General features: G+C 34.9%; 4 protein-coding genes across 4 annotated transcripts; all 4 read right to left on the bottom strand.

The window, feature by feature from the left end:
- Window positions 1-811: 811 nt before the first annotated feature.
- Window positions 812-1,556, bottom strand: LOC117906009 (MFP1 attachment factor 1-like). The gene has a single exon (XM_034818938.1). The coding sequence runs from the start codon at window positions 1,511-1,513 to the stop codon at window positions 1,022-1,024; it is 492 nt and encodes a 163-aa protein (XP_034674829.1). The 5' UTR covers window positions 1,514-1,556; the 3' UTR covers window positions 812-1,021.
- A 2,840-nt stretch (window positions 1,557-4,396) lies between these two features.
- LOC117907807 (cytochrome P450 81Q32-like) lies at window positions 4,397-6,383 on the bottom strand. Its single transcript, XM_034821467.1, has 2 exons — window positions 5,472-6,383; window positions 4,397-5,069 (listed from the first exon to the last, which is right to left on the bottom strand). Exons 1-2 carry the CDS (start codon window positions 6,381-6,383, stop codon window positions 4,455-4,457), a joined length of 1,527 nt encoding a protein of 508 aa, XP_034677358.1. The 3' UTR covers window positions 4,397-4,454.
- A 1,798-nt stretch (window positions 6,384-8,181) lies between these two features.
- On the bottom strand, window positions 8,182-9,265 carry LOC117907416 (cytochrome P450 81Q32-like). Its single transcript, XM_034820953.1, has 2 exons — window positions 8,381-9,265; window positions 8,182-8,277 (listed from the first exon to the last, which is right to left on the bottom strand). The coding sequence occupies exons 1-2, from the start codon at window positions 9,263-9,265 to the stop codon at window positions 8,182-8,184; spliced, it is 981 nt and encodes a 326-aa protein (XP_034676844.1).
- A 1,398-nt stretch (window positions 9,266-10,663) lies between these two features.
- Window positions 10,664-14,215, bottom strand: LOC117907617 (cytochrome P450 81C13-like). The gene is made up of 2 exons (XM_034821218.1): window positions 13,241-14,215; window positions 10,664-11,425 (listed from the first exon to the last, which is right to left on the bottom strand). Exons 1-2 carry the CDS (start codon window positions 14,150-14,152, stop codon window positions 10,802-10,804), a joined length of 1,536 nt encoding a protein of 511 aa, XP_034677109.1. The 5' UTR covers window positions 14,153-14,215; the 3' UTR covers window positions 10,664-10,801.
- Window positions 14,216-23,106: the final 8,891 nt, after the last annotated feature.

The raw sequence follows: 23,106 nt of genomic DNA, 5'->3' as shown, positions 1-23,106 counted from the left end.
AATAAAAAATGGTTGTCTGAGGTAGACAACATCACTACTCGAGTTCAGGGAATCCATATGATTTATACAAATCCAGACACATATATCCAATTAGGGAAACAGATAACATCTGAATGTCTTGCTTTTTAACTAGGGATTTACTTCAGATAATACATGAACATGATTCTTCAGTTTGCAAAAGATTAAACAAGCATGGGAGTTATATTGGTTGTGAATTGGGGAGGGGATTAAATGTGTACATGGGAAAATTAATTGAAACCACTTATAATTTTGAATCCTAAGTGAATGCTATGTTTTTTTTTAATCGGATAAATGTGAACCTCTAATTTTTAATCCTAAATATATGCTGTTTTTTAATCAATAAATGAAATCTATGTTCACACTAGAGAAGGCCCAATAGTTTTGAATACAACGGGAGCTATGTTGCAAGTTTAAATGTATCCTATGTTCGCACAATATGCAAAAGCCAAATATAATTTTGAAGGAACGCTTTAGCTTCACAACATTAATTGCTTTTTTTTGGTTGTTGTTGTTGTGAACAGAGGAACCTTCATCAAGGGTGACTGATCAATTTCAGAGTCACTGGGCAGCCCTCCCTATATTCAACAGACTCATGATTCACATCTATATAGTTGGACAATTAAAAATCCAAGCACACATGCAAATGTAATAACATTATAAATACCAAAACAACAGAGAAGAGGATAGACAATGCCAATGGATTTCCGCACAGAAAATCAAGAATGAAAACATTTTGAGGAAATTGTGAAGGTCAAAACAAATCAAGGATCACAACAAAACACCTGAGCTATTCATCAAAGACCCAAAAGGGAAATTAGATTAAATAAATCCAAAATCCGAAGCGCATTACTATAATAAAAATAATAAGACCTCGAAAAAAGCAGGATAATCATATAATTATGATATAACCATCAGACATCCACAGCTAGTACAAACAGATCTCACGATCGAATAGTCTAAGTCCGAGAAACGAAACCCTAAGACATGATAAATTCAAACCCTAGACAGATTCAGTTTTAACGGATGAGATTTCCTCACTGATGGTGGAGGCCGCAACAGAGGCGGCAACAGGACTCTGCGGTGCATCATCCGCTGTAGAACCAGAAGCAGCCCTGGTTTTCACGGCCTCGAGCATCCGCTTGCTGATCTCCCTTGAATACACTTGGAGAATCTCGATGCCTTCGTCATCGGCGTTGGGGGATCCACCGGCAGCGGCGTAGGCCTCCTCCTCAACGAGGCGGGCGGTGGTGGAGGCCTCATCGGCGGGCAAGGTTCCGTAGCGCTTGGCGAGGACGGAAGGAGTGGTTAGGGTTTCGATGAGGCGGTTGATAACAGCATCGCGAGTCCGCTGCGTGGGCGGCCAAATGCTGAATGCAACATTGATCTTGTCCGGTTTCTTGGCCTCCTGCGGTGGTTCTTGGTGGTGGGGAGGGTTGTCAGGCTCAGCCATTGTCGAGGGCTCTGAAAGGCCGTTGTCTTCCTTGTCCGTCATTTTGGGGAAAAATTTAATAGCCCCTGAGTAAGTGTATTGATGGGTATTTATGGAGTGGGGTAGAGGAGCATGGCCCATATGTGGGTGGTGTAAAACGACGGTCCACCGTATGGGTTAGACCAAAAGATCCCTCACTCCTGAATCCTCACACACCACCACCTCTTTTTTTCCATTTTATTTTCTAATTTGGGAGCCATTTTATGCTTATTTACAACGCTTTTTAATTTGCTGACGTGTTCTTCTTAACTTTAATATTTTTAAAATATTTTATTTTATGAAATGGTAATTATTTATGTATTTGAATTATGTTTTATAACAAAAATAAAAATGAAAATAAAATTTTATTATTATGAAAATTAAATTCTACTTTTATTAAAATTTTCGTTCTTTTCTTTTTATAGCCGATGTTGACTTGTTTACATTTCTTTTGTTCCTCTTCTTGACGATGTTGACTTTAATATACTTATTAGAAAAAAAAATTATATGTAATAAATAGAATTAATTTGGGTACGATTTGGATTTTTTTTTCCGCTTTCTATGAAAATTATAATAACTCCAAGCTAAAATTTAACGACTCTTGAAAACTTATCTAAGAAAAGAAAAAAAAAAAATTTTTTATTTTTTTTATAAAAAAATATGAAAATATATATATATATATATTATTACAAATATTTGTTTAATTTTTATATAAACAATTAAAATAAATTAAATGAGTTTACAGTACTACATTAAAATAATTTATTAATTTAAATTTTATTTTATTTTCTTTTCTTTTCCTTTAATTTTCTTTTTTGTTTTCTTTCTTTAATATTTTCTTTTAATTTTCAACAATTAAATATAGTTGTAATAATGTGGCTTAAAGATATATATTATAAGAGAATATTTTAAGAAAGTGATTTTTTAAAAAAAAAATACAACTTGGATTTTAATAAATTTTCCATAATTTTTTTAAATTAAACAATAAAATAATAATAAAAAGTTGCAAATATGTAAATTTTGAATAATGTATATTATATATTTTCTATACAACTAGGGATTACTGTGTGCAATTAAAAAATAATTAGTATTTTAAAAATTGGATCGATTATTAAACTTAAAAAAATATTGATTTATAGTTCAACAGTTGAACCGATGATCAAACCTCGATCAAATTAGTGATGTCAATATATATATATATATATATATAATTAAAAAATAATCATATTTATTTCTCCATATTTTATATAAATGTAATAATATTTGAAAATTTATTAAATATGTTTAATATTTAAATATAAAAATATATTGAAAATGGAAGTGTGTATATATTATTTGTTGAAATAACGCATAATTTATTTTTTGTTTTTATCGGTCTTAACACAATGAAAGTAGGAAACTCAAGAAGATGACAGGGGCTTTAAAAGCCTCATTCACCTCCTACCAAGTAATTGGCTATTGGATTGTGTGGTCCTGGGCTTGTAGTGCATGGCCATGCCCAAAATTGGGCTTTCTTTTGCAAAAAAGAAAAGAGGAGAGGAGTGGGCATTGAACCCTTCGATTCCCAAGGAACCACCAGGTCCATTAGTTCAATTGTCAATTCAGACAGTTTAACCAATTCGATGGCTAAATGGTTCGATTGGGCGAATCAAACCGAAAAGGCCACTGATTAGCGGTTAGACTAATTGGATCGAATAGTCCAATTGGGTTTTCAAAATAGTGAAAATAACTCGAATTTGGATTCTAAAAATATTTCATTGCTGTCACATGCTCATACCTTTTTTCATATGAGTAGAAACATGGGAGGTTACAATGTATAGGGACGAGGGAGAGTTCTTCTATCCCTAGGCTTCGTCATAGTTAGCTTGTGCATCTGCTCGACCCAACCCGCACATTGTTAGTTGGCCCACCTTTAGTGGGTTGGTTTTCTCTCTTCCGCTTCAAATAATAAAAATGGACGAAATTACTACATAAGCACAAAAAAATTGTCTCATGTATTTACTATTTTGCAAAGGTTTAGAAAAAAAGACACTTGAGAGAAAAAAAAATATCATGGCTTTAAAAATGGGATCGGACTAGCCGATTTGACCGCTGACTAGTCATAATTTCGATTCAGTTTGATTAATTGAGTGTGAACGGTTGAATCGGGATCAAATTAGGGTGAATTGGTAATTGGACCAACAAACCGATGAACGATTCAATAATTTTATTTTATTTTTTTTACCCTATCAAAACAACATCATTTTACTGAGTATAAAAAGTTTCTTTCCCAACAACAAACAAATATAAACCATTTTAATTTTTATATATATTATCCTTGTTTTAAATTTTTATCATATAAACCATTTAAACAAATATAAATATTTATATATGCATTTATTTTATAATAAATATGAAATTAATATAATAATTTTTAAAATTTTAAAATAACAAAATATATAGATATGTAATTAAATTAAATATCATAATTTTCTTTTCACTTTCATATTTAAATATCATACCTATTCCGTTTAATAAAAATTAATATATTAATATATTTATATTTATCTTTATCATTTAATTTGATATATTAGATATAAAAAATATTATTAAATTTTTAATTTTATATATATATATATATATATATATATATATATATACTAATTTCTTATAATAATTTTTAAGTGAACCGATAATTTTTTTTGTTTAATATTTGATTTGATTGGAAAAACATTGAAAAATATCCATATTAACAAAATTGAGAAAATGAAGAGAAATTAATAGAGGAATAACAAAAACAATGGGAAGATCGTATTGGGAATGTTCGAATAGGAAATAGAACTAGAAAGCTAATTTAATTTTCATCTTATTAATATGTTTGGATTATGTTTTATAACAAAAATTTATTATTATGAAAATCAAGTTCCACCTTTACTAAAATATATACGTCAGTTAGGAAGATACAAGGGGAACTGTGAAAGAGAAGTCACAGCTCTGAAAGGACCTTAATCATGGAGTTTCGTGCTCTGCACATAGCCTCTAATGGTTGAGCCTTAGGCATAGTGAGCCCTTTCCCTTCAGACATGTCCACTTCCACTTCGCCCACCCTCTGCCACTCAAAGCACTGCACCAATGCTGCCAAAGCCAACCCCATCACCCGATTGGCCAGGCCAGCTCCAGGGCACCCTCTCCTCCCCAACCCAAATGGTATAAACCTGCAGGCTTCGCCTTCACCGCCTTCAAACCGCTCTGGCCTGAAACTTGTGGGGTCCTCCCATACCTTAGCATCCCTGTGAATGGCCCATGCATTCACCAACAACATCGTTCCACCTCGTACATCATACCCTCCAATGCTACAGTCATCTGAAGATTCATGTGCAACAAGGAGTGGTGCTGCTGGGAACAACCGAAGGGTCTCGTTCACGATAGCTCGGAGGTAGGGCAGGTCGGAGAGGTCTGGTTCCTCAACTAGACGTTGATGACCAATTTTACAGTCCAACTCCGTTCTAACTTTGTCTAACACCCTAGGATGGTTGAGCAGAAGTGACATAGCCCACTCCATCGTCACTGCGGAGGTGTCTGTGCCCGCAGTCAGCAATGTCTGCACACATTATATTGGAGGCACGCATCAAGCTCTGATATTATAGGCATTAATCAACATTGAAAGATGGCTAGCTAAGCGAGCGAGTGCACCAAATATCATTCCCAAAGTTCAGAACCAATTGGAAGAAATTCCCAATTGGTCTTTCAGGCTTCATCTTCCTGTACGTTATTAGGCGATTTGCGGGTTGCAAAGCATGCCAAACAATGGAATTTGTTTTTGTTTTTAAAATTTTAATAATTTTTTTTATGATTCAGTACAATTTTTTTTTTTTCAATTAAGCCTAATTTTCATATATTTGTGTGAATGCAAAAAGTTCAAAAAGAATAAATGAGAATTTTTTGTAACACCAAAATCCAAGTCAAAAGCAAATCCGGCAACTAGGGGGTGCTGCGGACATACCAATATCATGCCTTTGATAATGTGATCGGCGTAGTATTCAGGTTCTGAGTTCTGTAAAGCCAGCATAGAGTCAACGAAGGTTTTAGTCTTTCCTCGTTCCTGCCTATAAGAGTTGTTGTGATTTCGACCCTCATCTATCAGACCCTGTAAGAACGCATCAGTTCTTCTCTGCAATGCCAAGACCCTCTTTTTCAAGCCTTGAAAATCAAACCATTGTAAAAATGGCAAGAAATCCCCAGCATTTGATGCCCCGGACGTTTCCAAAATCTCCTTTATAATATCTCTAAAGCGGCTGGCCTCCTCAAAATCCTCCACATCTGTCCCAAAATATCGCTTCCCCGCAACTATCCTCATAATAATATTGAAAGACAGCTCTGATAACCTTGACTTCATCTCCACTCTTGCAAAACCTTGGCCCGATCTCTGAAACAGATTTCTAAGTAAGAATTTGACTTCATCCTGTCGAATACCTAGAAACATGTTGAGGCGGTTCGTAGAGAAGATTTCAAGTGTGGTAAGGCGGCGAAGATTGCGCCAGTGCTGGCCATAAGGGGCTGCCCCCAGCGTGGTATAGTCATAGTGGAGGTGCTTCCCAACAAGAAGGCGTGGCCTATTTGCAAAGACCTGATCATGCTTAGTGAAGCATTCTTCAACCGCAGATGGGGATGATAGAAGAAGCACAGTTCGGAATCCAAATTGGAGGGTAAGAACTGGACCATACTGGTCTGAAAGATGTTGCAAGGATCGGTGGACTGGTTCTTTCAAAAGATGGAGGTGTCCTATGATGGGAAATGAAGGCGGGCTGGGTGGGAGCTTTCTTCCTCGTGATTGCTTATGGTAAAACAGCTTTGAGAGGACAATGAGAAAGAGAGAGGAGGAAACAGAAAGGAAACAGAACCAGGTTTCCTTCATGATCATGTATTTTTCTCCTTTTTGTTCCAAGATCTTCTAAGTAGTGTTCGAGTCCTGCCTTGTTATAAAAGGATAACTGGAACCGTTTTAATGCCCTAGATGCAAAGCAATTCATTTTGTAGATGCTGTCTTTGACAGGCCAAGTTTGGACGTCGTGACGTGGATCCATATGTTCAATGCCACAACACCGATATTCCTAAGAGGGACAAATTTGCCTTGCTTTTCATGGCGGTGCTCCTTATGGTTATGACTTATGCGGCCGATCGAAACCTTTATATTTTTCTCTTGGACCCTAGTTGATGTTGTTTTAAAGATCCGGGGATAGATCCGATGAACATGCTGGTCTGGATAGGGATTTAAAGGCTTCAAAACGTTGTGGATACGGCTGCTTACTGCCACCCACTTTAATTATCCTTTTTGATATGGACTTATTATCAGCTATCTACTTTGGGCTCAGTTAAGGCTTTGCTCCATTCCAAAGCCAATGGGTGGTCCCCCACTATCATGGCAGATTCAGCCAGATAAAGGCCTACATGCTAACCCTTAAGAGAGTCAGAGGCCTATTCAGTTCCATCCCTGGTTGGGCTTGTTGAGGCTCCCAGTTTGGCTACATCGTCATGGGTTCAATTCATGAATTAGTGGCAGACTTGTTTGGGCTTAGATATAGTTTTATCAAGTACTCGAATTTATTGCCTGACTAAGAATGTTAATTTCAATAAAACGTTCGAACATACATCCTGCAAAATACATTAAAATTTTCTAATACTTTATTGGAGAAAAGCATATAATCACTGGGATCATGACCACCCATTCGTACACAGAATATATATGGTTGCAACTGAATTAAAATCATCGGAACAATAGCTAGTGAAGCATCTCAGGAATAGTTTACAGCTGAGAAAGTACATGAATTGAAGTTTTTCACTTTTTCTAGGTGCGAACATGAACTCGCTAGACATGCTCGCCTCAGACCCAGTCTTCTCAACCGCTTCCCAGTCAAAGCACTGAATGAGAGTGCCCAATGACAATACTATTAGCCTCATTGCCAAACCTGCACCAGGGCACTGCCTTCTACCTAAGCCAAATGGCGTGAACTTTAACCCGCCCTTCTCAGATTGGGGCCCTTAAAATCTTTCTGGCTCGAACATTGTGGGATCTTCCCACAGCTGGGGGTCCTTGTGCAAGGCCCAAGAATCCACCAACAACATCGTTCCTCGTGGGATGTCGAAACCTCCTATTACACAATCATCTGATGCGTCCTGTGTTGGAATTTTTATGTGTGGACTTACATAATCAATTTAATAATGTCATAAATCAGTGTTATTTATTTTTGTATTGTGGTCCATAATGGGACTGGACACATATTGTTGCTTGATTTTTTATGGGCTCACCCTAATTCACTTGACTGCCACCATTAAGTCAAGTGGTGGTCCAAATAATGTGTGTGATATATATATGAATATATATATAAAAGAAAAGGAAGGGCTCTCTTGCAAGTATGTCTCCCTGCTCCTTCCTCCTTTGGCTGAAAGAGAGCACGCACTCTCGTTTTGGACTGAATCTGGGTGTAGAAGGGAAGAGCTCATTAACCCGTAATTCTCGCACCATCAAGCACTGGAGGAGCTTCCTGAATACCAGAAATGAGGAAGAAATGGCCTTTCACGGAATTAACCAAGGTGAACGTTTCAGTTTTTGCCGTTCAATGCATGCTCAAATGTCAACATGTGATCCTATGCTCTTTAAATTCTCATCATCCCGGGGAGGTATGAATTGCCCCACAGGACCTAATCTTAGTGTTTCATTCATAACACAATGGATCAGGATGTGATACTAAGAGCGATATAGCCGATTCCAAAGTTGAAGCTGATGCATCTGTCCCTGCTATCAGCATCACCTAATTAACGACAACAGATAAATGGTTAGGGGAAATTTTATTTTATTTTCATTCTTTTTACTAAATACTATCTGATCCCTGGATTTTCTATTTTGATTATTACCATTATCATTCCCTTGATGATATCGTCAGTGTAGAATTCAGGTTCCAATTCTTGCAGAGATAACATAGTATCTATGATTATTGGCCTCCTCTCCCCATGAATAATAGAAGAAGAAGATCTAATGTTTCGACATGCATCAATCATGGCCTTCAAGAATAAATCCCTCTTTCTATATAATTTCTTCATCTGCCTGGCCTCACGAAAAGTACACCACCTCAGGAATGGAAAGTCTCCCAGACCCACCTGCCTGGAGGGACTGAAGGTCTGCCTAATATCATCCAATCTATGCCTAGTTTCACCTGAGTTCAGGTCATCATCTTTGAAATACCTGTTTCCTGTAATCATCTTCATTATGATATTAAAAGCTAATATATTAAAGACCGACTTGATTTCCACTTTCTCAACCCCTTTGGTTGAGGACTTGAACAACTGTTTGGTCAGAAATCGAATTTCCTCCATTCGAATATTTGAAGACATCTGAAGGCGCCTGGACGAGAAAATTTCGAGAGCAGCGAAGCGGCGGAGGTTCAGACAGAGACGGCCGTAGGGAGGCCCTCCAATGGAGGTGAAATTATAGTCCAGCTGCTTTCTGGAGGCAAAGCGTGGACAGTTAGCGAAAATAATGTCGTTCTTTGTGAAGCATTCTTCAATAGCAGAGGGAGTAGAGAGTAAGAGGACTGGCCGCTGTCCAAACCGGAGAAACAAGACGGGACCATTCCGGCGGGAGAGAGTGTGCAGAGCGCTAGGAAGCGGGGCCTTTAAGAGGTGGAAATGGCCTATTATAGGAAGACTGAGAGGACTTGGTGGCAGGTTCTTGTGCCCAATCTTATACCCTAAGATGAGTTTGTAGAATACGAGGAGGAGGAGAAGAAGAAGCCTATGCATTGCAGAGTCTCCATCCTCTCTCCATGCGACCAGTCCAGTGATTGCTCCATATATGGGTTAGGAGATCAAGTGGTGCTTCATTTAATTTGGTGATGAAAATTATTAATTTTTCCTTTCGTCTTGCTTTCCACCCTTTGCTTTGTGCACTGGTTTGAAACTGGCAAACAAGAGAAATTTTGAAGAGGATGATTCGATGCTCTAATGGCGCAGAAGCACTGGTGCAGCCATTACATTATAATACCTCCCAGATGATCTCAGCTGTTACGTGAAGATGAGTCAACACTCAACAGCATAAGAATGGGTGAATAAAAAAAAACCCAAGAAGAAAAAACAGCCAAAACTAGTTCACTTGCTTGGTTAACACCAAAGTAATTAGACAAGCCTAAATATAATAGAAGTACTGTTAAAGAAATAGAAGAGAAAAACACATAAAAGAAAACCTTAACCAGACTTGGAATTATTAAACCAACTTGGTGATATTTGTTGGTGTGCAAGAATCTTACTCTCAAATCAAAGAATCATATTCTCAAATCATATTTTCATAATCATGGAATGTGCAAGAATCTTACTCTTAAGCATGGGAATTATTATCTTGCATTTCATAATGAGGTATGGGCATCCGAGCATCAATCAACCACTAGCATGGTGACCATTTCTAACCGAGCTAACCACTTCCTCTAAATATCCCAGAAGCACCGATTTTGAATAGTGCCTTGTTAGTTCACAACGTAAGGTCGGTCTCATAGCTCGTTCAACATATGCCCTCTATCTAATAAAAAAAGTTAGTGCAAAAGTTGAAATCATCCAAATTTAGAAGTTTTGAATTAATGAATCTTTATGTTTCTTTATTTTGTGGGTTGGTCCTAAATTATTCGTTATTCAATTGGGAAAATTATTAAACGTGTCGTGAGTTAAATATATAATTTTAAAATACACAATATTTGGCTTTTTTTTTTTTTGCAATAAAATTATTTTTATCCTAGAAGTCGATCTCTTTATTCAATTCAAAAAAATTATTTTTAAAAACATTTTTTAAAAAAATTTTCAAGTGTTTCTTGTCCAGAGTTCATAAGAGCACAGTAGATAATGTTACCATATTATGCTTATTATTTAAATTTCTTATTTAGTTAAATAAAAATATTAACTTCCAAGATAAAATAAATAAATAAATAACCAGACTGGAAGTCTTGCATACTCTTTCGCTGGAAATTATTGCTTATCTAGTTTGCTGCTTAACTAGAGGATATAATTTAATTACTTAACCACTTTTAAAGATAGTCATTCCAATATCAATGAGAAATAGTTAGTAGATCATATGAAACTAGGGCACAAGCATCATCGCGATTCTGTCATGTCCATATGTGATAAGAAAATGCTATATTTTTTCCTTGCCAGGGATTTTGGATGCAAGAAAATATTCTACTATATAAATACCTGATTCAAATGTATCATATATAAGATTCAAATGTCTGTGGGGATAACCATGATGCAATAGCAACATCTTATTCTATTAGAAGTGGGATAGTATAAAGGCATTCAAAGTTGAGAAAGGAGGCTAGTCATGGTGGGGCGGGGCCGAAAGATGATCTCCAAAGGCTTAGCCTTGGGCATGGTAATTCCCGAGCCTGGGCTCATGTCCACCTTCTCTGCCTCCACCCTTTCCCACTCAAAGCACTGTATGAGCCCACCTAATGCCAGTGAAACTATCTTCATAGCTAAGGCAGCTCCTGGACATGCCCTCCTTCCTATACCAAATGGAGCGAATTTGAACGCTTCTTTTTCCTCATTCTCCATCCCTTCGAATCTCTCTGGCTTGAACTTGGTTGCCTCCTCCCACACCCTGGGATCCCTGTGCAATGCCCAAACATTCACCATCACGGTGGTACCCCGCGGAATATCAAACCCACCCACACTGCAATCTTCAGATGACAGATGAGGCAACAGAAGAGGAGCCGTGGGATAAAGTCTAAGCGTCTCATTGACCACACTGCGGAGATATGGAAGCTTGGCAAGATCCGAGTCATCTAGCAAGTGTCCCGGTTCGACATGGCGGTCAATTTCCGCTCTCGCCTTCTCCAATGCCTCTGGATGATTCAGCAGAATAGACATTGCCCATTCCAGGGTCACTGATGATGTATCCGTTCCCGCAGAAATCACTACCTGAAGCACATAATTGTTTTGACAATGTTGGTTCATATATATACCGAATGAATGGAAGTTATAGGGAAAATTGTGTTTCGGATCCAATTGGGTTCAAAAGTTAAGCTTTAGTCCATATAAGTTGGATAATTGATGAAGAAGATATAAAATATGAAGAGATCAATATACCCTTAAAAACTTTCTACCATAATATTTGACAAACTTTTTTATCTTAATTTTTTTTTTAATAATTATTCTGAAAATTTATTATTTTTAAAAAACTAATTTTAAAATATATATAAATATATTCTAAAAATATATCATTTTTAAAAAATAAATCTGACATATTTTTAGTTATTTTTATATATACTTTTTAAGATATTTGATTTTTAAATAATAATAATAATTTATTTTTATTTTTTTGGAAAATTATGTATTTTTTTTCAAATCACTTAATTATATTGAATTTTATTGAGATTTACAAAATGAATAAAATTTAAATTAATATTTCTTTGCTTCTTTTTTTTTCACAATTAGTACATGTCATTTTTAAAAATATAAAAAGTTCATATCTTTCTTCTCAATTTTCACACTTTTTATGGATTTTCGACTTAAATCGTGAACTTATATGGACCAAAACTTAACTTTTGGACCTAATCAGGTCCAAAAACAATTGTCACAGGGTTTTTCTAAATCAATTTCTACTCACCCAGCGCAAATCAAATGTGGAAATTAGAATGAAGGTACTTTTGAATATATGCCCTATGTGAAATCAAACTAACTCATTGCTCAAAACTATTGAAATTGACAGCAAGACAAAAGGATCCTCCCCTGCTTTTTAAACACTTACACCACGCCACTCGAGAGGGTCAGGCATCAATTTTAGGGGTTAGTCATATATTTTTATTTAAGAATATAGTTTTTTTTTTCCGAATTTGTAAGGAAAAATAAAAGAATACCGTTCAATCAAATTCTTATATTTGGAAAAAAATCAACAACCAGAGCTGAAGTCATGTTTGACTAAAGAGCTTAACTTGAGCAAGTTGTGGAACATTCCGAGGATGAATTAGTCTGAGCACATGAATTATTCCCTTTCAAAAACAGTAACGCAACGCAGAATAAGTATGAACTTAGACTTTTAGAATTTTAAAAGGACTCACGGTGTTTTTTCATCTCCATTTCTTTGCTCCATGTGCAAAACCTGGGTCAAGAATTTTAGAGATACTCGATTGATTGTCCCATCAATGAGACCACCAGGGCGTGTGGTACTCCTAGCTTTGCGTTTTCCTAAAGCCTAAAACTCAGGCCATGGGATATAGAGGTGGAGGAAAATGCAAGTCGTCTTCCAAAGACAACGCCAGTCTTCCCCTTGCGTGGAAGACTTGCCAAGTCTTTGTTCCCAGAGTCATACCCAACAGTTTTAGCTTTCAGATTTGGATCAAATTTATGTTGGTTAGGATAATTGTTTAATAAAAAAGTTATTTTGAGTAAACCTATCTAATAATCATATTAATTAATCCCATTACATCATAATCTATTTAATGTTCAACTCATTTAAAAATTTGATTTTAAATAATGGTATCAATTGTACCACTATAGTGACTCGATGAATTCCTAACTCGACTTTGTTTTTGATTTATTGATAAGATTGAATCATTAAATGGTTCCAAAACGTGTTGCTGTTAAATAATTAGTTCAGGTTCAAGGTTTGGACTGCCTAATTTTACCAACACGAAACCCACCAAGACAAATCGACACCCTCGACACCATAATAACTAGTCGAACGGTAAAGGTGGTTTGATAAACAAATATTAACCAGAGGATATGGAAGCTTACCAGCATCAGACCTTTGATGACGTCATCCGTGTAGAAATCGGGCTCTGATTGTTGGAGGAACAAGAGGGTTTCGATCAATGTCCTCTTCTTTTGCCACTCCACTGCGCTATTGTTTCGTCGGAACTCATCTAACATGCCCTGCAAGTACCCATCTCTCTCCTTCCCAAACTGCATTGCACTCTTCTCCAGCCCTTTGTAACCCACCCACCTCAAAATTGGAAAGAAATCACACAGATTCGTGGTAGTGGTGGGAACGAAGATCCTCTTCAATCGTTCAAGAAATTGCCTATTCGTCTCTATTCCTTCAGCCTCCTCTCCGATACACCGCTTTCCAGTAATCGTTTTCATGATGAAATTAAAGCTGAAAAGAGAGAGATATAACCTCATATCCACCTTTTGGGCTCCGTCGTTTGAGACTTTAAACAGCTGACGAAGAAGGTAACGGACTTCTTCCTCACGGACGGTTGAAAGGAGCAGGAGTTTGTTGGAAGAAAAAATCTCAACGACGGTGAGGCGGCGGAGGACGCGCCAGAGATGGCCGTAAGAAGCCCAGACGAAGGCGGTGTAGTTGTAAGTAACGTGATCCCCAATCATCGACCGAGGCCGGTTTGCCAACACAACGTCGTTCTTGGTGAAGCATTCTTGGACAGCGGAAGGAGAGGATACGACGACGAACGGACGGCAACCGAATCGGAGAAAGAGGATGGGACCGTATTGGGATGAGAGAGCCTGTAGGCCTTGGTAGAGCGGCGGCTTGAGGAGGTGGAGGTGGCCTATTACTGGAAGTGCAAATGGACTTGGCGGCAGCCTATACCTCTGCCTCTGCCTTCCATGGAATAAGAATTTGATGATCAGGATGATTGGCAACAAGATCACAGCATACTGGTACAAGTTGCCCATTCTCAATTTCATTCAGCCTCAACGGAGAAGTTATGTTTTGAGGGGTTGATCCCAAAATAATTGAGATATTAAACTTCAAATTTTCCAATTTCAAGAAACCTATACTAATGTAAAAAATTATTAGATCTTTATGCATTAAATGGGCTTTTTATACCCAATATGCCCTTCCTTATCTTCCAGCTCAATTTTCATTGGAAAGACAAAAAAAACAAAAAAACAAAAAAAAAAATATCTCCTATAAAATACCCTATTAAAACAAAAAAGCAAATAAAACAAAAACTGTCTATTAACTTCATTTCGGACACGGAACCTTAAAACTAAACTTTAATCTTTCTTACTTTCCTCTCATTTTGAAAAATCAAAACATTCTAACCTTTTCTATCTTCCACTCATTTAAAAAAACTGAAAACCCCTCACCTTTTACTCTCGTTACAAAACGTCTCTGACTCATTTTGCAATGCTAATACAACGCTATTCACGTGCCCGTTGTCCACTCTTCTTTCTTTTCTATCCGAAGAGCCCACCCCACTCTGACTAAGAGTCCAATCCCATAGAGTACGGTGGTAGCAGGACTACTCAAATCAAATAATTCTATGTATTCCCACATTTTCCAGGGAGTTAAAATCGGGTTTCATGTGATGCATCTTGAAGGCATTCATAGATATAAAAAAATTAACGGTTTAAATTATCATTAATATTATAAAAAAAATATTATCACAAATATTATATACATATATATATATATATATATATATGGAAAATAAACTTCAATCTCCCATGAAAGAAGATTTAAGTCTTGGAAAGTGGATGGAGATTTTATATATATATATATATATATACTAGGTTTACTCCACGTGCAAGCTATGTGAACACTATTTTTCATAAAGTTAACAGTAAATTAATTTTTAAATTTTGTTTAATAAAAACTATAAAATATAATTTATAAAAAGAAATAAGTTTTTTTAAAATATATATATATATATATATAAAAGTATATGGAAAAATATAATTTATAATTAAATAGCAAGATTATTAATTTAGACCTATTCTATAGTTGGGTGATTTTATGTGTGAATTCAAATCAATAAAAAAATATTATTTTATTAAATATTCAACTCCTAATTATTTTCAAAATATTACTAATTAAGTTTAATAAATAATATTAATGAATTTCAATAAAAATGTAATATGAAATAAAAATAATTTTATTTAATTTTTTATTAAAAATATTATTAAATAAAATTATCAAGTAATAGAAGATGTAAAAATATTATTAAATAAAATATTTTTTAAATTGAATTTTTATTAAATAAACTAATTTTAATTAATCTTAATTATCACTAATAAAAATTACTAAACAACAACATTAAATAAAAAATTTGTTATAATTTTTTTTTTAAAAAAACTCATCTTAATTAAAAATTAATTAAAATTAATAAATAATATTAAATAATAAATATTAAATATGAAATAAAAATCTAAAGGAAAATCATCATATAATTCATCTGTATCTTTATCATTTTGACATTTCAATCAACTTAAACAAGAGGGTTGTACAATGGGATGTGGGTTTGTACACGTGTTATTGTGCATGACCCTTGTGCAGTGCAGTGAAAAATGGGTAAATGGGGTTCGTGTGTCATCCTATGGTGCATCACTTATCCAAATAGTAGAGAAAACGGTTGTATTTGTTTTTACTTGTGAATTCAAATCAATAAAAAATATTATTTTATTAAATATTCAACTCCTAATTATTTTCAAAATATTACTAATTAAGTTTAATAAATAATATTAAATATTCAACTCCTAATTCTTGAAGAGACGAGTTCTCATAAAAAAAATATATTTATTTTTTTAAAAAAAATCCCAAATTATAAAAAAAATATATTAAAAAAAAAAATTCATCAACGTAACTCGTCTCTTGAAGAGACGAGTTCCCATAAAAAAAATAAAAAAAAAAATTCCTCAAGGGAACTCGTCTCTTCAAGAGACGAGGTCCCATGAAAAAAAAATATTTTTTTTTTAAATTCCCAAATTATATAAAAAAAAATTCCCAAATTAAAAAAAAAAATTCGTCAAGGGAACTCGTCTCTTCACATGAAAAAAAAAATTAATATATTTTTTTTAAAAAAATCCCAAATATAAAAAAATTCCAAAAGGGAAATCGTCTCTTAAGAGACAAGTTCCCTTGAGGAATTTTTTTTATGGGTTAAGTTGATGATTTTTTTTTTTTAATACATTTTTTTTATAATTTGTTATTTAAAAAAAAAATAAATATATTTTTTAATAATAATTTGGGAATTGTTTTTTTTTTTAATAATAATTTGGGAATTTTTTTTAAAAAAATATATATAATGGACCCTTGAGGAATTTTATTTTATTTTTTTTAATTTGGGAATTTAAAAAAAAAAATTTTAAAATATTTTTTCTCCCATGGGAACTCGTCTCTTGAAGAGACGAGTTCCCTTGAGGAATTGTTTTTTTTTTTTTTTTTTGTAATTTGGGTATTTTTTTTTTTTTAAAAAAAAATTCCCCATGGGAACTCGTCTCTCCCTTGAGGAATTGTTTTTTTTTTTTTTTTTTAATTTGGGTATTTTTTTATTAAAAAAAATATATATTTTTTTCCCATGGGAACTCATCTCTTGAAGAGATGAGTTCCCTTGAGGAATTGTTTTTTTTTTAAATAATAATTTAGGAATTTTTTTATTTTTTTATTTTTTTAAATTTGATAATTTTTTTTTTAAAAATATTTTTATTTTCTCGTCTCTTGAAGAGATTCCCTTGAGGAATTGTTTTTTTTTTAAAAAAAATAATAATTTGGGAATTTTTTTAAATATATATATATATTTTCATGGAACTCGTCTCTTGAAGAGACGAGTTCCGTTGAGGAATTTTTGGGAATTTTTTTTCCCATGGGAACTCGTCTGAGACGAGTTCCCTTGAGGATTTTTTTTTTTTTTTTAAATAATAATTTGGGAATTTTTAAATATATATATATATATATATATATATATATATATATATATATATATATATTTTCATGGAACTCGTCTCTTCAAGAGACGAGTTCCCTTGAGGAATTGTTTTTTTTTTTTTAAATAATAATTTGGGAATTTTTTAAAATATATATATATATATATATATTTTTCATGGAACTCGTCTCTTCAAGAGACGATTTCCCTTTTGACTTTTGAAATTTGAAAAGATGATTTTGGTTTAAAAAAAAAATTATCCATTCACCCTCTCTCCTCTCTCCTCTCTCCTAAGTGGCAAATCCTCTCTCCTAGGTGGCAAAAACTACCGTATATTTGTAATAACTTTTTCTACTACAATAATTTAAGCATAACTTTTTTAAATTACCGTACTATTGAGAAAAATCCCTGGGTGCTTTATATCATCATGATTCGTGCGGGATTCAACGGTCAAAATGATCGATCAGATGCCCAAAAGCCTGGATGCGCGACGGAGTGCTCCAGGCACAACCTCTACACGTGTCACTGAGTCCACTCCAACTCAATCAATGGGCAAGTATGGGTGATCATGTTTCCACTTTTTATTGGGCCACAAAAATTCTATTCACTGCTCATCCATAAATCATACCTAACTTTATTTACTATATATTTTCTTTCCATCAGTATGGAATTGGAATATCTTCTGAATGCCAGCAAATTTCATATATGAACTGGCAGGTATACATCAGGCCCCGCTTATAGCACTATATGCCACAGAAGTCAATAGGCCAGCGGACATTTTACTTCAAATAAATCTGGATCCAAAGGCAAGTTAAGCCATTTGAACATCACAAGTGAAAGAAAACGGACAGTCACAAATATCCAAAGATGATAATCAGAAGATAAAAACAAGGCATATTCATAGCTGTAACCCTAAACTATCCACAGTAGCCTGTAGCCTCTGGACCCTGTAAATTTTACAACAAAAAAGTGCCCCTTATCATTTTGGATGCAAGCCATTCAACTTCAAGTTTCCCGCTTAATGATAAAAGAAAGCAGCTTTGTTAATAAGTCTGTCTGTGAATTAATTGAAGGGATTCACAGTCAGCATAAGAGAGCCAAACTGAAGGTAGGTGAAAATATTGTACAACTTTATAGAAAGCCTGTAATTATTGGACAAGGACACTGCGTCTGGTACTGGTTGAATACTTGAATAAAGCTTCAGTTGCTTCAAAACTCCGACTAGCTAGCTACTAACCGTTGCTAATCGATAATCACCAAAGGAAAAGTAAATAAAACAAAAGCATGGAAATGTGAGCAAATTTCAGAGTAGTAGTACCATCTGAATTGATCTTATACTGCGTAGCATACCAGCCATTCCAGATTCTGCAGTATCGCAAAATCCATTGGCATGTGAGAACAAAGAAGGGAATATTGAACTCTTCCAAGATCAAACGTCAACAAAAGTGACATAAATGGACGTGAAGGAGGGACAATAAAGACGGAGAAGAAGGAAAAAAAGATATAGAAGAAAAAGGAAGCCTAGAAAAGACAGCAGCGTGGAAAGAGGCCCGAGAAGAGAGACAAAATCAAATGAAGGCGAAGCTTTCTTGACTACTTAAATATTAAATTTACATATTGGGTATAAAATATCTATTATAATAATACTAAAGAACTGGCAAAAGTTGAAAACATGGATGCAATTCACGAGGAAGAAGCAGAACCCCGCAACACCCAACCATCATTTGACAAAATGCACAGACCAGTAGACTATTGTTACCGCGCTTTCCACTGTTGACCCTCGTTGCTCCATCTTCCCTTTTCGCAGTTTCCTGCTCTCCCCCTCTTCCTTTCTTAACAACAAAATCACGTGCCAGCTTCAGCGGTTGTGGAGAGGATCGGAGGCATTTGGAACCCTTCTTTTGCTTGACAGGAACACGTCCAGTGAGTGCCTCAGCCGTTGTTGCTGCTGCTTCTGTTGTTGCTTCTCTTGAATACCCGGTGACTGCCCGTTTGTGCCAACATCCATTGCCTCTTCCTTCTGGCCGAACACTAACAATGAGAGAAAAACCAAGACCATGAACTTCTGCAGCAACCCCACTCGTAGAAACTGATAAGAACGCATGTTGCTGCCGATCGAGAGAGAGCGGTGACTCACTTGTGTTTGTTTGAGTCTTGAGACGCAGGAACCGAGTCCTGGGGAGCTTGGAGGGGGGAGTAGAAGCTGATGGAGATAAAGGCGGGTTCCCAAGGAAAGCTATATGGCTTTGTTTGGCAATGTAAAAAGAGGAGAGAAAAAGGTAGGGTAGTGTTATTGAGTACACCCTGCAAACATGGGACACAGCTCACGAGGGCGCTTTTTTATTTTGGCTTGCTTTATATATTCTTTGTGCTTCACGAGAACTTTTCTCCATATTTTGCCTTTCTTCTCGCTTTCAGTCTCCAAAATACAGTTCACTCCATGTCCAAGTTTAGGATATATATGTATACAAATATTGGCTGTTGTGCTTTTTCTTTGTCCGGGTAGTGCTTGTCGGCTTTGGAAAGAGTCAATTTACTCTTTATAGCTGCTTCTGCTACAAGACCAGAAAAATCTACTGGTATACACCCAACATAGAGAAATGGTTTCAGCATCTGAGGTCATCTTATTCATCCGAGGGCCCCTCTGGCCCTCTTCCATGCAAAGCTCTTATGGCCTAAAGATTGTACAAATTTTTTGGGATAAACAGTAATTCATTGCTTCAAAGTACAGGGTTTGAGTGGTCAAATCATGAAGATGCCCTTCTCATCTAACGGTTCCTCCCAATGACCACCTCAATGAAAGGCATCAAAATTGAGTTTGCCACATTATCCACTGGATCATCTAATGCGGCACTGGTTGTGTCTACTTCGATTTGGCCATCCAGCGTCCTCAAAACTGGAGCTCAGACCGTAAGGCGGGCGCCCTTATGGTCTAATCATTCTAACCATCCATTGAGTGATACTCGTAATACTCAAAACCATACCAAGCCAGTTGACAGGTATGACTGGTAAGTAAGGGAAGATATATAAACAATTTTAAAAGTCTAAACCAGTACAAGTACTCCACTTCTTTCATACTCGTACTTCTCTTATTCGATCAGACATCTGACACACTTCTATATTACAAAAATGTATCCAGTTTCGCTTCAAATCTTAAGAAATCTAGCATCGGTTGAAAATATGCAATTTATCAAGGGTGGCTCGAAAACCCAAAAATTTTCTTTCATTCTCACTTGTTTTAGAAGCGATGGAAATTAAAAATGAAATGAAGTCCGACAGTAATCAGAGGGGGTTCATTTCTTTTTCTCGAAACTCTGCTTTTATGATCCAAAATATGAAAATTAAGAAAACCGCCCTCCCTCTGCCTCCGCAGGCTATTGCGCCCAGGCCAGAGAGATCAGCACAGGCCAGCTTTAGTTTGGGCCAGCAACATCTAGAGGCAATTTAATTCAATTTTGGGCCTTCCACGGTTACCGGTGTCATCACATGGAAATGTAATAAAAGTGGTATATAGAGTAAAGTGCTAATTAATTGAGACGTGAGAATACAAATGACAAAATAAATTGGAGAGTGTGGACTGAAATTTAATAGTAATAAATGGAAGTTGAATATAACGAACCAGAAAAGTAAAGTGCTTTTGGAACAGAGGACCAACTTCACGAGCTGCTCTCGAAATTCTCCCGCTTCACATTCGCGCAGACGCGACCCAGTGGTTATTTCTTCCCTTGCGGCCTTGCCTTTTCTGATAAAATATTACTTACCTTTTATATACACGCGTGCAAGTGACCATACCATGATTAGAATGAAACATTGTTAATGATGACGCCAAACGAGTCATGAATTCAATACCTAGGTCGTTTTGTCCGAGAACACAGTAACGCTTACAGAACTAACAAAATTGCTGCGGCTAACACAATGTGTTTCCCAGGTGATTACTGCTGGAATAGCCCCTTAGTCGAGTAAACTTGTTGGATCGTAATCCCCGGCTCTCTCACTCAATACCTTGGAGTTTTAAAATAAAAATGCACGTTTAGTCAAATAAAATATAAGGTTTTGGCATGTTTTGAAACTAGTTTTAAACTAAAATTTTCATTTCAATAGATTAGTTTGAAATGATATTTTGAAACTGCGGCTTCTATAGAAATTAGGAAGCATGTTTTCAAAACGTGAAATTTAAAATATGTACTAAAACCTTGGTATTTACTTTTCATATCTTATCATTTTTTTCTCATAGCAAAGCTTTCCAAAGTGTCAATATATCTAAATTTAGCCTCATATTAATCAAAATGAGGGCATGGGTATTACAAGAATGCCATTCTTGAGATTTCAAAAAAATTTGTTTTCATAGAGTAATAGTCAAGGGCATTGATACCTTACAACTTACAAATGGTGTTACCTTAACTCGCATGATAATATTTTTTCTATTGTACTATATTCAGCCCATTGGGATGTGTTTTAACATTACGAGGGTCCATTATATTTGTACTTAACTACTTGTACAACTTGGAGAAGAGTTTATTCATTTTTTACCAATAAGTTATAAAACTGTGCAATAAAAAAGAGATAATAATAAAGAAAAAACACGAGGGAGAGAGAGAGAGATGGATAGAGACGTCTTACCCGAAATCTCATTCTTTCAATTTAGACTATCTAAATGCGTGCATCTTTTAGAGTTAACCATAATTTAAACATTAACAAAAGGTTAATTTCCCAATAGAAAAGTCATGTTTTTTTAATAATATCCACATTGTATCATTTTAGATTATCCAAATGCATGCATCTTTTAGAGTGAACTTCAATTTGGGCATTAATAAGAGGTTAGTTTCCTAATAGAAAAGTCAGATTCTCTTATCTCATTATCTTTAATGATTAAGTTAGTTTAAGTTATAAAACCGTGCAATAAGAGATAGACAATAATAAAGAAATAGCACAAGGGAGAGAGAAAGAGAAAGAGAAAGATGAGAGATAGAGAGATAGAAAGATAAAGACCTCGAGACTCATAATTTCATTCTCTCCTTTTAGACTATATCCAAATGCATGCATATTTTAGAGTTAACCTTAGTTTGAATATTAACAAAAGGTTAATTTCCCAATAAAAAAAGTTACGTTCTTTAATAACATTCACAACTTCGTTGTATCATTTTAGATTATCCAAATGCATGCATCTTTTAGAGTTAACCTCAATTTGGGCATTAATAAGAGGTTAAATTCCTAATAGAAAAGTTAGATTCTCTTATCTTAGTATCTTTAATGATTAAGTTAGTTGAAGTTATAAAATCGTGCAATAAAAGAGAGTGAGAAGAAGGTTAAAAAGCTTAAGTTAATAAGACCTACTATAAGATTCATGGGAATAGAAGAAGGTTAAAAAGGCAGGCAACTAAAAAATAAGTTGAAAATGAGCAGATGGAAAAACTAATGCACTATTAATGAAATAAAAATGAAAAAAGAAGAAGGTTAAAACCAACGACACATCTATAATTAAACCATAATAATAAGTTTAAAGACTAACTTCTTATACTTGTGATGGTCATTTTCAAGTAGATAATGTTATCATTTATTGTTTAGACGAAATGTTATCTAGTTCTTTAATTATATCAAAATAAATCATTTTTTAAATAAAAAACCTAAAAGCAAATGCAAAAAAAAAACTCTAAGCATCATGAAGTTTTCTATAAAACTTGTCACGATAAAATGTCTAAACTTACCCTTTTGTTTATTTTCAAGAGTCAAAACATTATAGCCTATAGACCTTGTACACTAAGTTAAAAAGTCATCTACATTAAATATAATTTTGCTTATAGATTAACTAGACATGCATTTTGTTTTAAATATGGAGATTATATGTGTGATTTATGGGCCACTTGATGCTACCCCTTCAATCCTAATTTTTGAGGATCATATATTCTAAAGGTAATCACAAGCTTTATTTAGACCTTATAATTTGGTAAAAAACTTATGTACATTTAGATTATGTTAAATTCTCATAAAGTATTA

Source organism: Vitis riparia, chromosome 18 (assembly GCF_004353265.1).
Source record: "Vitis riparia cultivar Riparia Gloire de Montpellier isolate 1030 chromosome 18, EGFV_Vit.rip_1.0, whole genome shotgun sequence".
NCBI classification, from domain to species: Eukaryota; Viridiplantae; Streptophyta; class Magnoliopsida; order Vitales; family Vitaceae; genus Vitis; species Vitis riparia.
Note: the sequence above shows the minus strand (reverse complement) of the source record. Positions and strands in the feature narration are given on the sequence as shown.

Excerpts from the sequence above, each read along its gene's own strand:
- LOC117907807 (XM_034821467.1), bottom strand. The coding sequence starts at position 6,383 with ATGAAGGAAACCTGGTTCTGTTTCCTTTCTGTTTCCTCCTCTCTCTTT. Across the intron at positions 5,070-5,471 it reads TTATCAAAGGCATGATATTG|ACATTGCTGACTGCGGGCAC; the intron begins GTATGTCCGCAG and ends TAATGTGTGCAG.
- LOC117907416 (XM_034820953.1), bottom strand. The coding sequence starts at position 9,265 with ATGCATAGGCTTCTTCTTCTCCTCCTCCTCGTATTCTACAAACTCATC. Across the intron at positions 8,278-8,380 it reads TCATCAAGGGAATGATAATG|GTGATGCTGATAGCAGGGAC; the intron begins GTAATAATCAAA and ends GTCGTTAATTAG.
- LOC117906009 (XM_034818938.1), bottom strand. The coding sequence starts at position 1,513 with ATGACGGACAAGGAAGACAACGGCCTTTCAGAGCCCTCGACAATGGCT.
- LOC117907617 (XM_034821218.1), bottom strand. The coding sequence starts at position 14,152 with ATGAAATTGAGAATGGGCAACTTGTACCAGTATGCTGTGATCTTGTTG. Across the intron at positions 11,426-13,240 it reads TCATCAAAGGTCTGATGCTG|GTAGTGATTTCTGCGGGAAC; the intron begins GTAAGCTTCCAT and ends TATGTGCTTCAG.